General features: G+C 39.2%; 1 protein-coding gene across 6 annotated transcripts in view; it reads right to left on the reverse strand.

Annotated features, from left to right (window-relative positions):
- The window catches only part of Tmem164 (transmembrane protein 164), a 161953-nt gene that overhangs the window by 64652 nt on the left and 80149 nt on the right, over nucleotides 1–17152 (reverse strand). For 5 of the 6 annotated variants that reach the window (XM_026396802.2, XM_026396801.2, XM_026396800.2 and 2 more), the window contains one exon: nucleotides 7576–7642. The exons of the other annotated variant lie outside the window; for it this stretch is intronic. In XM_026396802.2, coding sequence (XP_026252587.1) covers nucleotides 7576–7642 — 67 coding nt within the window. The remainder of the gene's footprint in view (nucleotides 1–7575; nucleotides 7643–17152) is intronic. 6 annotated transcript variants of the gene reach the window in all.

Consider the following 17152-nt stretch of genomic DNA (forward strand, 5'->3'; position numbering starts at 1 on the left):
AGCTGCTCTGGGATTCAAATTGTACAACCAGGGCTGAGAACCACTAGTCCACAGATGGCAGAATGAAAGCACTCACAAGATAAGGCTTTAATTACATAAAGAAGATTGCTTGGGGTACTGACTCAAGGTGAAAAGACTCCACTACTGCCATTCTCTAAACAGGCTAAGGAGCTTGGGCCTACTGACAAACACAAGAGGTCTGGACAGTTTATTTTAATCACAAACAAAATGAAACAGGAGTGGGCCTAATTCACCTGTCAGGAGGGAGGAGAGAGGGCAGGCCAGTTTCCTAATCAAACAGGCTGTCTCTGAAACCAATGAAAAATACAAAGGCAGTGTTGGTCAATGTGGACAAGAAAGCTTGCCAGGGAATTTTAATCTCACTCAGCAAGGCTAATTCAGAAACAAAGCCCCCTTCATGTCACTGCACAGATCAGGGAGCTAGGGCCAAATCTCTGAAAAATAACATCAAAAAGGGCATGCCAACTCTTGGGTGTGGTGTCGCACGCCTATGATCCTAGCAACTCAGGAGGCTAAGATAGGAGAATCACAAGTTCGAGGTCAGCTTCAGCAACTTATCAAGGACTTGACTCAAAAAATAAAAGGGACTGGGATATATTTCAGCAGTAGAGCACCCGTGAGTTCAGTTCCCAGCATGTGTATGGGGGGTGGGGGGTGTCAGTAGAATCTCTCTCAAAATATCTTAGATAATATTAGTAATCATTGAAAACAGGAGAATTTGATGCTTATTGATCACTTAACCATGTGCCAGGCATTGGTGCATGTAATGTATGCATACATGTAATGGCATATGGTAATCTGGTAACACTTTACCTCCATTCAGTGGAGTGCCATTTTACAGATAAACAAATAAGGTCAGCAAGGCAAACCTTATCCAAGGTCACATGGCTAGCCACAGAGGAGCCAGCCATTAAATCACAAGCTGGCTCCAGCGTTGGCACTTTTGACCAATACATTGTATTCAGTCTATTTAAAAAAAAATAGCTGTAGATAGATACAGTAACTTTATTTTGCTTATTTATTTTTATGTAGTGCTGAGGATTGAACCCAGGGCCTCACATATGCTAGGCAAGTGCTCTACCACTGAACTATGGCTTCAGCCTACTATATTCACTCTTAACATCTATGCAGAGACAAAAAGTCTTCTAAAACATTTAGTACACAATGTAACAGTCATTATTGCTTTACAATATTTGTGTTTTTTTGTATTTTCTATTGTTTTGTATTATGAACATATCACATTTATAAGGAAAAGATACATACATTTAAAAGAAAAAAGGCACAAAAGCCTCTTGATTTATGTTGTTTTTCAATGGGTAGAAAAATAACCACCTTAGATTAGTGATTTTAGGTTTTGTGTTTACATTGGGGGGGGGTATTTCACACATTTTCAACAGTAAATGTCTTTTGTTGTAATCAGGAAAACAGTATTATTTTAAGTGGTTAAAAATAATTCACCTGGAAGAGAATATCATCTATCACCTCTCTGTCTTCATACCCAAGATCTCAGGACATATATGACAGGGGTACCCAGAATTTCCCTGAGCAATAATGGAGGTCTCAGTTAGCTGATGAATTTATCTATCTTATATCTGAATGTCTACCATGTACTAGGTGGGCAGTCACAAAGCAAAAGATACTGTACTCACCCATAGCGAACAGATATGAAGCCAAAGAGAGAACTTAGGGGATAGGCTGAATGTATTGTCCAACCAAACTATGAAATCCTAGCAGCTAGTAGAAAAACGCTGATGCTCAGAAATGTTCAGATTTTGGACCATTTTGACTTTGAGATTTTTGGATCAGGGATGATGACCCTGTATTGCCATAACTTCTCAGGCATTTATATCTTCTCTAACCGGCAAGTTCCTTAAGGGCCAGGAATGCTCCTTGGCTGTTATTTCAGTCCTGTGATACACAGCACAATCCTTGACAAAAAACAACAACAACAACAAAAAGTACTCAAAATGAACCTGTAGATTGGTGTGCTCCAGGTTGGGTTCCTGAAGGATGCAGGACCTCTACCACCCTCACAGCTTAATCTTAAAATATAAGTAGTAATTAGACAAATTTGAGGGTGATCCCTAGAATGTGGTTTGAACCAGGAGCCCCAAACTCTTCCACATCCTTGGACACATTGTACTCATCTGATCAGGTACACACTACCCTTTGTAGAAGGCTAGGAAACTATTTTGCCTTAAATCAATTCTTCAGAAAGTTAAGGCTTCTTAAAAACAAGCTTTTTATGTTTTAAGTACCCTCAGAAAAGCAAAGGGACATTCTGTCCCCAGTTCATGTCCAAACTTTAAACTATAACTTTTTAAAATAGCTCAATTTGCCGGTCACAGAAATAACTCTTCTAGGTCAATTAGCACATTTCAATGTGCCAATTAGCATCAAGTGAGATTCTCAAGCCTATTTGCATTAGTGAAAGCAAAGTTTTCCCAGCAGCACACACGGGGACAAGGTGTGCCGACAGCACTGCATCCCAAGAACATCAGAGATGATTTTCATGAGTATTACTAACCTCCCTCCACTGGGTCTGAGAGTTAGGAACATTAAAAAAAAAAAACATCCAATTGAGAAAAAAGGACTGGGCAGAAGAGGAGGGGTAGTAAAGGGATAAAAAAGAACAAATGTAATAGATCAACATGGGTATACAATAATGGGCAATTTTGATAATGAGATAATAACATACTGCAGGCTTTGGGCCTTGAAGAAGAAAGGAGCCTAATGAAAAGAATCATTATCACTCTTCTTATAATTCTAGGAGAAAAAAAATGACTACAAACACAAATGCAGGCCAGGCTAGTGTCTTAGGTCTGGGAAGGGGGCTGATAACACTGTATTTAAGTTTCTTGCTCAGAACACTCTGCATTCAGAAGAAAATGACTTGGGGGTCAGAGGGCAAATGAGGCAAAAGGCAGTGGGCTGCAAATACAGCATGGGCCTAGCGCTTCATTCCTGAGCCAGATTACCAGCTCTGCAAGGTGAGACTTGTAACTAAAAATCTAAGATGGGTAATCTATTCGGCTCCCCTCTCTTAGCTTTCACTATTTTTCAAGAAGTTAGTTTAGCCTGGACTAGATGATCCTGTTTGCAAAGTTACAGGCACAGATAAGGAACCCAGCATCACCATCAAAGTAGACAGTGCTTCTATTCTCCAAGCTATGAACTACTGACAGGCTGGGAAAGGGGATCTTAAATTCAGATCCATGGACAGGCCTGCAGCAGGAAGGGGGACAAGAAGGAGAGGTGGCAGTCTTTGTCCCTCCTGATATTGTATACAAAATTAAGTGTTTGTGGGCTGGGGGTATGGCTCGGTGGTAGAAAGCTTGCCTAGCATGTGAAGCCCTGGATTTGATCCAGGGGCTCACATGAAGACACACACAAAAAAACTGTGTTTGTGCCTTTGGAAGGGAAGAGGCTCTTTAGTTCTCTTTGGGTTCTCTTTAGTTCTCTTAAGCATCTTGCCTCACCAACATGCAAACTCACTCTGAATCTCAGTCACAGAACAGGGAAAGAGCTCTGAAGTCCTGAGTTGGGGGACTTGTATTCCAGGTGCACCCACCGTACCTCCTTCAGCAAGTTATTCATCCCCCTAATTACCCCTCTGGAAGATAAGATTAAATTAGACAAACTTTGAGCTCCCTGCAAATCTACTAATCAATATTTCCATGATGTGTTTGTCCTTCTTCCTTCTAAGAAACAAGAGGACATACTGCTGGAAGTTACTTTTAATATACTTCATCTGAAGCCAGAAAATGATCCCACCCCACCATGATCCTGGCTATCACAAACACTTACTTGTAATGGGGGCCATTGGAATGACCTCCTTCTAGGGCATCAGCTTTGAAAATGGTCTACTAGAAGGAACTGAAACTCAGGTATTTTCTAGCTGGTCTGCAAATTCTGGTGCCAATGGGTTGCAGGGTCGAATAGCACACATGGAAATTCACTGATGACCCCAAATTCTTAGCTGACTATGACCATTACATCCAACTCCTTCTTATTTTGTCTTTATGTATGTAAATGTATGTATGTCAATGGTATTGGCACACACACACTAATAAACTCATTCTATTTTTCTTATTTCCTCATCTTTATTAATGAGGAAAAAAGGATTAAAAAGATAAAAGGCCAAGAAGGAAAAAGCCAAAGAAAAGTCAAAGCTGGCTTCCTGCCTAATTGAATCATCAGGTTGAAGAAAGACTTTCCAATCTTCCTGTGTCTTGTACCAAGTCAATCTGAGCTCAAGCAAAGAGTTGCAAAGCAAACAGCCCTGAAGACCAAAGTGTTTCAAGAGGGGTCACAACAATCTAAACCAGACCAAAACTAACTGCAATGACACATTTAAATGGAGATATCTCAAGTTTTGCTTGCTTTCATCTTAGAAAAAGAGCATAAAGATTTACCAGAGTAACTAGAATCCCTAGTTAAGAGATAGCCCATCAAATAAGTTTTGGTGTCAAGGAAAGTTACCTGAACCTGCTTAATAAGCCAGTTGTCTATAGCTTGACATTTATTTTGAAAGTGTTAGCTGTTAATGTAACAAATATAACAGCACATCTGCCATGAGAGAGGAGAAAAGGGGAGAGGGAGAGAGAAGAAAGAATGAGAAAAGGAAAGCATAGGGTGACAGGGGAGAAACAGTGATCTCTGTGCAGTGTAGTACAGGTGCTCTGGGCTGAAGTGCATACCCCCGAAATTCATACATTGAAGTCCTAACCCCCAGCACCTTAGAATGTGAATGTACTGAGACAGGGCCTTCAAGGAGGGGATTAAGTTAAAAGGAGGTTATCAGAATCGGCCCTAATCCAGTCTTATGGATGTTCTTGTAAGAGTCAATTTGGCCACACAAAGAGTCACTATGGGTATGCATGCAGGGAGATGATGACCATGTAAAAAGGCCACAGGGCTTACATCTGCAAGCCGGAGAGGCCTCAAAGGAAGTCAATCCTGCTGGCATCTTGATCTTGTGGATAATAACAGTACCTTGCCTCATAAGTCTATTTTAAGGATTAAGTAAATTAATCTGTGTAAAACACAACAGTACCTAGCACAGCATAAGCATTCAAGAAGTGGCAGCTGACAATGCTGCTGCTGTTATTAATAAAAAGGACCTAAGAAAATATTAGCATACCTGGTGTGAAACATACAATTCATATAAAATGCTGACTGAATGAAAACCTTACCATTAGCTTCCTAAATGACCCTAGGTACGTAACTGGGCCCTTTGTGGTCTTATGCTTACACAACAGGAAGCATAACTTCTTGCTTATGCTCAATGGTTCTTCAAGGAAAATGGTATTTGTTTTTCACTGGGGAAAGGTCCACTAGAAATAGAGTTCAAAGTGGCCTGTCTAGAGCACCATATGTACTCTAAAGGATGTCCACCAGATGACAGAGACTATTTAGCCAGAATTGTAGGCTGGAAGCACTCAGACTCAGAATCACTGGCTCTATTTGTCCAAGGAGAGGTTTTCTGATGTGCCTCCTTTTCTTGGAATCTTATGAAACTGCTAAAAATGGAGAAAGCAGCTCTCTATCTGCTGACCTCTCCTGAGAAAAGGGACACAAGGTGGGCAGAGAGATAAGAAAACATGGCAGGTCACCTCTACAGGCAGAGAGTAACTTCTGCTCCAACACTGTTCCATGTCTCTGAGTCAGTAAGGAATGATGCTGTGGCATGTCAAAGTAGCCACGTATTTTAAAGTATAGATTTATATTGTCAATTTAGATTATTTATAATATCATTCTTTGATATTATCCACTCTGGAACTAAGACCAAAGCAGGAGTGTTTTTATTGGCAGTGCCAGGGATGAGGCCAAGGCTTCATGTATACTAGGGAAGAGGTCTACCACTGAGCCTTAACCCCAGCCCTCCAGCTTCAGTTTTGAAGAAGTCTCTGGAAGTAACTTCTATGGGCATTAAGTTTCAGAGCCACTGTAAAAAAAATTAGTGGCCTTCAACTCAGGCTTTGAGTTAGAATGAACTAGAATACTTCTGAAAACACAATACTCAAGCTTTGTCACAGATCATGAACTTAGATACTCCAAGGGTAGGGCAGGGCATCAGGGTTGTTTGTTTTTCTACCAGTTTGTTATTTTATTTTATATTTAATTGACAAAAAGTTGTCTACACTTATGGGCAGACAATGTGGTGTAATATAATTAAGGGGTAAAATGTAATGATGCTTTGATATATATTTACACTGTGGAATGATGAACCAAGCTAATTAAGTGATCCCAGGGCCTAAGGAGGGTTCAAAATCACTGCTTTAAGATGAATGCTTCCCATTTTAATTTCTGCTGATATATAATATGCAGCTGGAAAAGTACAGTATCATAGGGGTGTATGTATCTACGGGAGGGGATGATTACATTCTTCAGAAGGAACAAAGTATATCTGTGGTTTGAAGATCAAAAAGTTCACGCACTGCTTCTAACTCTGCCACTTGGACTTTATGTGACTCTCTCAATGTCAGTTTCTTCCTCTGTAAAACAAGAAACCAACATACTTGCCCTGTCTATGTCATACAACTGTCATGTGAGAAAGCCTTTTAAAGTGCTATCCAAAAGGCAAGCTTATGATTTCAAGAATTAAACTCTTGATTTTATGCCTAAAATAAATTTAAGTCATGAAAGTAGTAGAAATGATTTTACAAGTGATTTCTTTACTGAACTTTCTAATGGCTAGCTAATCCCTCTGTAGCCCCACATGTGGGAGTCTAAGGGCAGTGCCCAGTCATTCCCAACCCAGATATGGAGCACCTGCTTCTCTGAAAGCTGGTTTATCACCTAGGCTCCTGTCACAGTGGGATTCTCCCAGCTAGTCATGGGAGGTTTGTGTGACCCACACTTTTCTATGGATTTGAGTGGATAGAAAAATAATTGAATTCTTGCCCCTGGGGTCCCTTAGAAAAATGATGACAGGCTTTGAACTCCCTAGCATCATTCTAAAATACCTGGAAGCCTCTGTCTAATGGGTCATGCCTAAGTCCCCCATCTTTCCACTAAACCTCCCCAAGAGTTTCAGTAGTCTTTTCGGTCTGTCCTAATTTATTTTTTTATTTTTTTTTGGGGGGGGGTATGCTAGGAATCAAACCCAGGGCCTCATGTAAGCCAAGCAAGCACTCAACCCTTGAACCACATCCTCAGCCCTGTCTGTAAAAGCTTATGGCAGCCTGAGTCTCACCCCATCAATTTCTACTACACTGCATTAAAACTCAACATCAAGGCTGGGGTTGTAGCTCAGTGGTAGAGCACTTGCCTAACATGTGTGAGGTACTGGGTTTGATTCTCAGCAACAACACATATAAATAAATAAATAAATAGATAAATGTATGTGTTCATATACACTTAAAAAGAACTTTAAAGCCCCTCAACATTAATGTGTGTGTGTGCGCACATGTTTGTGTGTGTGTGTGTGTGTGTGTGTGTGTGTGTGTGTGGTAAATCACATGTGCATATTGGCTAAGAATGAGGACATGTAAGGAAAGAACAAATACTATTTTGGATATTTCTAGAACATTTTTAGAAGTGGCTACTTACCAGCCGGGTATTTACCACAGGAAAAAGCAATGCCAGAAGAGCCCCATTCAACATGTGCATCTGTAACCTGGAGGAGAAAGAAGAACAAATCCAGGTTACACTAAGACCCTGATGCAGAGGTAGAAGAAGAAAATATATCAGGTTAAGCCAGTCCATGTGGGAGGGGGTTATGTATACAAGCCGCTGTCTGTGTAAAACACATACACAGGATAAATTAAAAGCAGCACATTTTGTACTAATTGAAATGTTCTGAAGAGCACTATCAGTGCCTCTGAATCCTCCAAACACTTCCTGAACACACTCTGGTTACAACACTTCATTACATAATGAGCTCTGTGCTCCCTAAACATCCTGTCGGCCCCAATCAGAGGCTTCAACTGCTGAGGCATTAGGAAAGGGGAACTGCAGTATCTAAGTGTTCTGTTGTAATGGAAGACGCCTATTTATTAGACTATGGTCACCTATTTACACAGTCATAACCAAATATTTTTCCCAGAGACCTGGACAAAAAGCCCAGGAAGCCAACTGTAGTGCTTTGCAAATTGTTTTCCCCTATGCTTAGAAACAACTTTAGGAGTTGCTGCAGGAGGTGGGGAGGGCAAGTGTGGCAGGCTTCCAGTTTTTCTATACATATTGGACTCCGTAGCTTAAAAGCAAAAGAAAATTTAAAAAGAAGATGAAGGAAAAGAAAACCACCAGTCTCTAACACTGGGTAGTAATACTATTTCTCAGTCCCAACACCAGAGTAGAAATTCTTCATAAGTCAAAATAATTTACTCAGGAAGAAACCCTTTTTATAAGGGCTCTGTACAGGATTTAAAGAGCTTCTTTCATCATTCTCTGAGTCAACATGCCTCTTAGACTTAAAGTCACTAGCTAGGGTGTGTGTGTGTGTGTGTGTGTGTGTGTGTGTGTGTGTATGAGACACAGCAATCCTACCAGGATGTATAGTTTGCCTTCATGAGAAAGGCAGGCCACATTGCTGAATCACCCTAAAACTTTGGCTCTTTCCTTACAGTTCATGGAACTGTTTATAAAAGACATTACCAGGAGACCCCAAAGAATAGAGGTCTCTTCTAGAAATAGGTCCCAGGACTGCCTTTTATTTTCCCCAGACTGTTTTTTATTACCAAAGCTTCACAATAGTGATGATGAGCACTTAGTATATTTCTTATGTATATATATGAATATACCATAGTGAATCCTACCATCATGAACATCCATAAGAATGGAGTCCTAACTAGAATAAGATATATTTCATGCTTGTATAATCTTATCAAAATGAATTCTGCTATCATATATAAAAAGAACCAATAAAATATATGTATTCTAGTCAAGTTATCTTATTAGCTAATTTACACAAACTCTCCCTCTCAATTTTTTATAGCAATCTTATGATATGGATATGATGACTTTTCCCATTCTGTTGATGAAGAAGCCACAATCAGAGACATGAAGTGACCAGATCAATGCCTTGTATCAGGTAAAAGTCAGCACTCACATCCAGATTTATCTGACTCCAGATACCAAAATTTCATATCCTTCCCGCTATATTACATCAGAGGCTTCATTCCTTCTGCCCTCCCAAATATGGCCTCAGTTAGAAAGTCAGGGATGCTCTTTTGTCCTTTGGATCCAGTAACCTCCCTATCTCCTCCTGCATTCCCTGAACCAAGCTTAATATGCTTTCAGGGAATGGATTTAAAGGGAGAAGACTCATTGGCCATGCTAGCCCAAAAGTCCTATAGGTTAATAGGACTTGGCTTGCCCAAGTGGAGGTAGCACAGTAATGCAATATCACTCCTGCTATCTCAGGCTGGCCAGCTTACCATACCATTTCAGGAGGGTCATTCAAGAGGGTGCCCTGTGCTCTGAATTCCAGGCCTGGGTGAAGAAATTTGGTTTAGCTCTGACTCTGGGCCCTCGTCTATGACAGCAACAGTATAAAGACTCTTCCTGAGAGAGGAAAAATCATACTGATAATTAAGATAAAGCTAGATTCTTGTGCCAGGCTTCATCATTGACCTCAAAAGAAAGTTGGCATTTGCACAAGGCCAATTAGACATTAGGAAAACACGAAGTTATATATCTTGAGAACAATGGAATTGATTCCAAGGGCCCAAGGAAAGCCAAAGATAAAACCGATAAAATGAACATCAAGATTCAAAATAGGGCTGGGTTGTGGCTGAGTGGTAGAGCACTTGCCTAGCATGTGTGAGGCCCTGGGTTCAATTCTCAGCACTGCATATAAATAAATAAAATAAAGGTCTATTGACAACTAAAAAAATATTTTTAAAAAGATTCAAAATGAATAAGTTCCTAGATAAAGACAAGCCTTGTTCTGGGTTCTCAAAATTCAATTATACAAGATATATATGAAAGGGTAAATTATATTTAATATATAAAGAAATCTTACACACTAACAATTACAAAAATATCCAAGATGTACTGACCATTCTACATGCAAATCACTGAGCTAATATTTAGACACATCATTGCATTCATTTCCCACTCAGATTTTATTATAATTAGCATTATCACCTTATTCATTACATAGCTTCATTTCATAGCTGAGTGACCAAGTCATTAAGTAACTTCCCCAAGAGCACACAGATAATAAATGAATGAGTCAGAAGTCACACTCAGGTCTCCCCAAGTTTCAACTCTGTGTTTTTACTACTGTATTCAGATTCAAATATGTGGCATGAATATTACATTTGCTTCATGGTATATGTGCATGTCTATGTGTGGAAGCAGTTCTAAGATACCCATAGGGTCATGTCAGAAGATAATGGAACCCTTTCTGTGCTTTATGACAAAACTGCCTTGATTATACAGCTACACCACACCTAACAGGTGAGCAACTGACCAAAGATGGCCTAAATCTTCCCCTTACTTCTGCCTTCTGCCTCCTGACTGCTTTATCCTGGTGTCTTTCCCATGTGGCACTGCTTAGCATGACAGGCCCCTGTAAGTATAATAAACTTTGTTTTCCCCTTTTTTCTCCTCTTATGGTTATACCTGACTGGCCATCACATAAAAGAATACAAAATAGCGGCTGGATGAAGCAGAGTTTAGTTTGGCCCTGCCCCTGGGACCTCGTCTATGACAGCAACAGCATAAAGATTACATAAAGAATAAAAAATAAGTACTCAGTGGTAGAACACTTGCCTGGCATTTGTGAGGCACTGGGTTCAATCCTCAGCACCACATAAAAACAGATAAATAAAATAAAGGTATTGTGTCCATCTATAACTAAAGAAGAAGAAGAAGAAAAAGAATTTGGCCTTTAAAAAATATAAAACAGCCATTAACTGATGCCATAAATATTACCTACAGGACTTCTTGGTTTGTATAGCTTAGCTGGTAATAGCCTAAGGTTCCACATAGGAAAGGTGTCAATTCTCAGACTAAATGATCTATGGAATCAAAGCAATTCTGACCAAAATCCCAGTAGGATATTTTATAGATACAGGTAAACTGACTCTAAAATGTATATGGAAGGACAAAGAAACAGGAATAGCTGAAAAAGGCTTAGAAAAAGAAGCTAGATGAAGACATTATCTTACCTAATTTTAAAGCTCACCATAAAGTTCCAGCAATCAAAACAATGCAGTATTTGGTAAGAATAGACACATTGAATATAAAACAAAAGAGTCCAGTATAAGACCCACATTGATATGGTCATTTGATTTCTACAATAGTGCAAAATGCTGTTGGAACAACTGGACATTCCAAAGTAAAATAATGTAGACCCATAATCTAAGCCTCACACCTTATATAAAGGTTAAGTCATAAATCTAAATAGAAATCATAAAATTATAAAACCTTTAGAAGAAAACAAAGAGAAAATCTCTGTGACCTTCAGTTAAGCAAACAGTTATTTGAATAACATGACACCAAAAACACAATACATAAAGAAAAAAATGTTAAACTGAACTTAACCAAAAGCTAAAGGATTTTTACCTAAAGGATAGTTTCAAAGAAAATGAAAAGACAAGCTATATAATGATACAGAATGTGGAAACTATTTGTAAATCACGGATCCAAAAAAGAACTTTTATCTGGAGTACATAAAGAATCCTCAAACTCAATAATAAGAAAACAACTCAATTGTTTAAATGGGCTAAAAAAAATGAATAGAAACCTCACCAAAAGATATATAGGGTTGGGAGTGTAGCTCAGTGGTAGAGTGCTAGCCAGGCATGCATGAGGCCTTGGGTTTGATCCCCAGCACCACTCCTCATCTATCAATAGAATTGCTAATATAAAAATACTGACAATAGCAATTGCTGGAGATGATACGGAAAAACTGCACATGTTGGTGGAAATATAAAATATAAAAGTACCACTTTGGAAAATAGTTTAGAAGTGTCTTATAAAATTTAGAAAATTAAAATATGTATCCTATGACCAAATAACCCTAGTCCTGGATATTTATTTACCCTCCTGAGATGAAAATTCATGTTTCTGCAAAAACCTGCACACAAGTATTCACAGCAACTCTATTTATTCATTGTCAATGGACCTTTATTTTATTTATTTATTCATTTGTGGTGCTGAGGATTGAACCCAGTACCTCACACATGCTAGGCAAGAGCTCTACCACTGAGCTACAACCCCAGCCTAGCAACTCTATTTGTAATAGCCAAAATTTGAAACCAGTCCAGGTGCTCTTCAATGAGTAAATAAACAAACTGTGATAAACACAGACATGGAAAACTACTCATAAATAAAAATGAGTGAACAAGTGATACATTCAAGAATTTAGATAAATCTCATGCAGCATTATGCTGCATGAACAAAGTTACTCTCAAAAGATTACATTTAATAGGGTTCCATATGTATGTTATTCCCTGAACAATAAAACTATAGTAAAGGAGAACTGATGAGTGGTTGCCAGGTTTTATGGATGTGGCTATTATTCTAAAGGGACAATATGACGAGTTCTTAGAAGAAATGGTACTATTCAATTCCCTGATTATGGTGGCAGTCACAGAAATCTACACAAAATTATGCTGAAAAACTCAATTTTACTATATGATAAAATTCAAAATATACTTGAGAAAACACAGTTCTCCCAATCTCATCTTTCACACCCACAAAGTGATCCAAGATCCTAAATCTTTTAAACAATGCTTTCTCACCCTATAATTTTCCTTGAAATTTTCAAACAGAAAAGTATTTTAAAAATCATACAATGTATACTCATGTGTCCTCTGACCCACTTAAGGAAGCCTGAATATTATTGATTCCACTGAAGCTCTGTGTATACCCTTCCTAAATAGTATTCATCTGACCCACTCCCCACCAACAGGAACGTGAATTCTGAAGTAGTATGCTTTCTTTCTATCCATGTTTTTATATGTTTATTATATTTGTATCCACAAACTGTGTCATGCTGTTTCATTTTCATATCATTAAGTATATGATACTATATATTTAATATATATATATATCCTTCTGCAAATCACACTTTTCACTCATCATGGCTTCCTCTAGTTACTTATGTCAATGAATGAAGATGATTTTTACTGCTATACAACATTCAGTTACTTATCCACTGTCAAATTGATGGACATCTTTTCTTTCCACATTGGCAGATATATTGAGATTACTTTTTGTGATTTTTATTATAAATACCAGAAACCTGTTCTACCATACAAAGTCCAGGGTCCTTCCACACTGGCCTCCTTTTTGTATAAGCTCATGATATGAAAGTATACTTCTGTTGTCAGCTGTCTGACACAGACCTATCATTCAGCAGGAAATACAACTAATATCTTGCATTTCAGAACTCACAGATCAGAAAGCATAAGAACTGCTAAAGGTAGATGAAGGTCATATGGTCAGTCAGTGGACAGCCCTCTTCACTCTTCTTTATGTTTGAAAATTTTCAGAATAACAATTTGAACATAAAAAAACAGAGAAAGGGGAAAAACAAACTTGGCAAGTACAACAGGAAAGCTAGCATAACTTTGCTTGTGGGCACAAAGACAATTCCCTGGTTGCAGCCAATGTTTTCTCACTTCTTGTACTGGACTAAATGGGGCCACACAATCGTAAAGGTTCTAGAATTGTACTTACCTGTATTAAAGCAATTTTCATCCCCAAATTATAACAGTAAGGTATACAGAAGTGGTAATGTCAAGACAAGGATAATGCTATATATATATTGAGTAGTTGGTATATGTCAGGTTCTATACTAAGAAATTTACATGGGTCATCTCATCTAATTGTCACTAACTAGTTAAGGAGGTAGTTGTTATTATTAATAGTATTCTTTTCAAATGAGGAAGTGAAGACTGGGGCTTTAATTCTCACTCAGGATCACAGAGCAAGTAGAAGAAGCACAAGTATAACCTGGCCCATCAAATTTCACTGCATTATTCAAGACCCCTCGAAAAGATATCTATCCCATAAACCAAATGTTGAATTAACTGTTTAAATACATTACATTACATTCATCCAAATAATGGAATACTCTCAAGCTATTAGAAATAATGTTTAGAGCAGTATATAATTAGGTGGTAAAAAGACTGTGATATGTTGACTTTTTAAATATTACAAAGTAGCATATAGAATACTCATTATTTTATGTCTAAAAATTGAGTATATATTGGGGCTGGGTTGTGGCTTAGTGATAGAGTGCTTGTCTCACTTGTGTGAGGCACTGGGTTTGATCCTCAGCACCACATAAAAATAAATAAAGGTATTGTGTTCATCTACACGTAACTAAATTTTTTTAGAAAGAATTGAATACACACACACACACACACACACACACACACACGACTGGGAGGAAATTATACCAACATATTAACAGGAATTATCAGTCATACTTATTGTCTTCTTTATTGTATTCTGTAATGTTTGACTTCTTCCCTTACTATGAGCATGGATTACTTTTATAATAAAACTGAAACATTTCTACTTCTTCATTACTGACTGCACAATTCCTACGTATCTTGCCCAAATCTTATCTATTATGCTGTATTACTCTTTTTTGGAATTGCTTTTGTCCAATGTACGAGATTCCTCATTTGGCTTCCACAAGGACTGGTTGGACTGACAAAGTAAAAAGAGACCCCAAATGATCAGTCCCCCTTCCTCTGTTGAGTACTATTTTCCATGCTTCCCCAGATAGGAAAAGTTATCTAAATCTCTTGCCAACCTTTTACCTGGAGGTGATTCCCATGTGAACACACATTTAAAGCATAGCAGTCCAGGAGGAAGAAAAAAATAAAATCAGTCCCTGCTCTGGAAACCTTCAGAGAGCTTTCAGAAAATTTGTAGAAGACAAAATTGAATATGCATATATGAGAAGAAAGGCAGCTTCCATTGTGTAGAGATGATGAAGAGAGACCTGTGAAGAACCTGAAGGCTTCCTCCCTCATCTAAGCATTAAGTCTGTATATGAATTCAAGGCAGGACCCAGACACATGAAAAGAAGGCACCTGAGTGGCATTCCACAGAAAAAAGGAACTGATATCCATGAATTGTTAATCCTCTAAGTCCCTGATCTCTTTCCCATTTAAATCTATAACATTCATATGTAGAATTTTCTCTCTCTTGCCAAGAACTGGCTATTAATTAAGCTGCTCAGGTTAGAGGCAGTTTCTCAAACACCCTTTTCAGCAATCAGTCCAAAGGTAAGCCTAAAAGCATCCACCTCTGAGGCAAAGGTGCCTTTTTAACATCACCCCAAACTAAGTTGAGACCTCTCAGGTTCCAGAGCAGCTGGTTTAAGGAGCTCTGTGAAAAGGGGTGCTGAGATGTAAAGCTCTTCCCAGACAATAACACACCACAGGTTCAACCTGAGTCCATCTTATAACCCCAGGACAATCCCAGAGATCTCAGGCTCCCTGGGAAAGTCATGCTGCTTAAAAGTAGGTGAATATAAGAAATAGAATCTAGAAAAGAGTTAATGGGCTACTGAACTATCCTAACATCATGTGGCCCAAAGGCCAACAGAGTATCCACCTTGCAATGCAATTATCATATGTCAGGCTACCGTAATTCCCCTCACCCAGCCCCAAGCTTGCCTTACCTACCTTGACTCACACCCAGCCTACAGTGCTCTCTCCATGCATCTCCTCCTCCCTGCAGCACAGATGAAATTTCATCTCTTCTCCTTCAAATGCCTCTCCAGACTGAGTCAGCAGATACTCATGACCAAATAATCCCACTTGCATCACAAATCCACTCCTCTCCATGTGCACAAGAAGATGAGCAGATTTCAAGATTTTAGTGCTAGGCGGGTACAGTATGCTTCAAGAGGCAAAGGATGCATGCCAACTCTCTGTAATGCACTTTTCTTACCCAGAGCAGGGTGGGGGAAGAGTTCACTGCCATTCAAAATGCACCACTCAGCGACTCACTCCATGAGGCCCCTCATCCCTGCTGCACAAATTTGGATAACCTGGTACATTAAGAGATGAATGTTCACAAGGCATGTAAACTGATCACAACCCGAAGCCAGAAAAACCTTACCTGTCATTCTCTTTTCTTTCATCTATTCCTTTAAGATCTCAGCTCAGAGAGAATGAGTCCCAAATGCTAGCTTATCTAAGAAGCTCCTGGTCCTTTGTGAAACTGTCCTCTAAAAACAGCAACCAGGACACCAAAGAGCAAGCAGAGAATTAGAGCCCTCTGTGCTGGTGGGATCCATGGAGACTGGGAAAAGGGAGAGAATGTTTTCCACAATGTGATGACGACGCTCTCCTTCAGCATGGATAACAGACCCAACAGGGAGACTGGGAAACTGCCAAGCTCTACAAAGCTTTTCTCAGACCCAGGGCTGCAGTCACAGGACTAATAGCTTCTTCAGCCCCTAGTCTCAAGATCTTATCATTCCTCCAACTTCAGAATAGGGAGGATAATGAGCCTCTCCTCTAAGGACAACATTAAACAGAAACTTGATCCCCTAGCCCCAAGCCCTGGGAAGATGAGAGACCATGTTTGGAATATAGGCCCTTTCCAAGTCTTGGTCAAGTTCAGGGCTACTGAGGCTAGAGTTCAGAAGTAAAGAGTGTCCTCTGTATGCCACTGAGAGAAAAAACACTTAGGGTTAGGAGGGCAGCACTCTTTCCAGATAGAAGGACCCAAGACTCCAGCCAACTAGTGGGAATCTTCTCCTGGAGTCTGCAGAGGCAGCTGACTCAAGCTGGGGATTGTGGTTAATGACTCCATTGTGGTTAACGATTTAAAAGCTAGGATTTTCTAGTTTGGAAGGAATCAGGATCATCTACAGGAAGCATCGATAGTCACCATTTGAACAGTGAGCACAAAGGAAGGACTGGCTAACTTTTAAGATGCCTCTGTTACACCAGGCATAGTGGCATGCTCCCAGTGACTCTGAAACTGAGTAAGGAGGATCACAAGTTCAAGATCAGCCTCAGCAACTTAGTAAGACCCTGTCTCAAAATTAAAAAAAAAAAAAAAAAACCAGGGGCTATATAGCTCAGTGATAAAGTGTCCCTGGGTTCAATTCCCTATATGGAAGGAAGGAAGGAAGGAAGGAAGGAAGGAAGGAAGGAAGGAAGGAAGGAAGGAAGGAAGGAAGGAAGGAAAAATC

This window comes from Urocitellus parryii, chromosome X (genome assembly GCF_045843805.1).
Source record: "Urocitellus parryii isolate mUroPar1 chromosome X, mUroPar1.hap1, whole genome shotgun sequence".
In the NCBI taxonomy this organism is placed as follows: domain Eukaryota; kingdom Metazoa; phylum Chordata; class Mammalia; order Rodentia; family Sciuridae; genus Urocitellus; species Urocitellus parryii.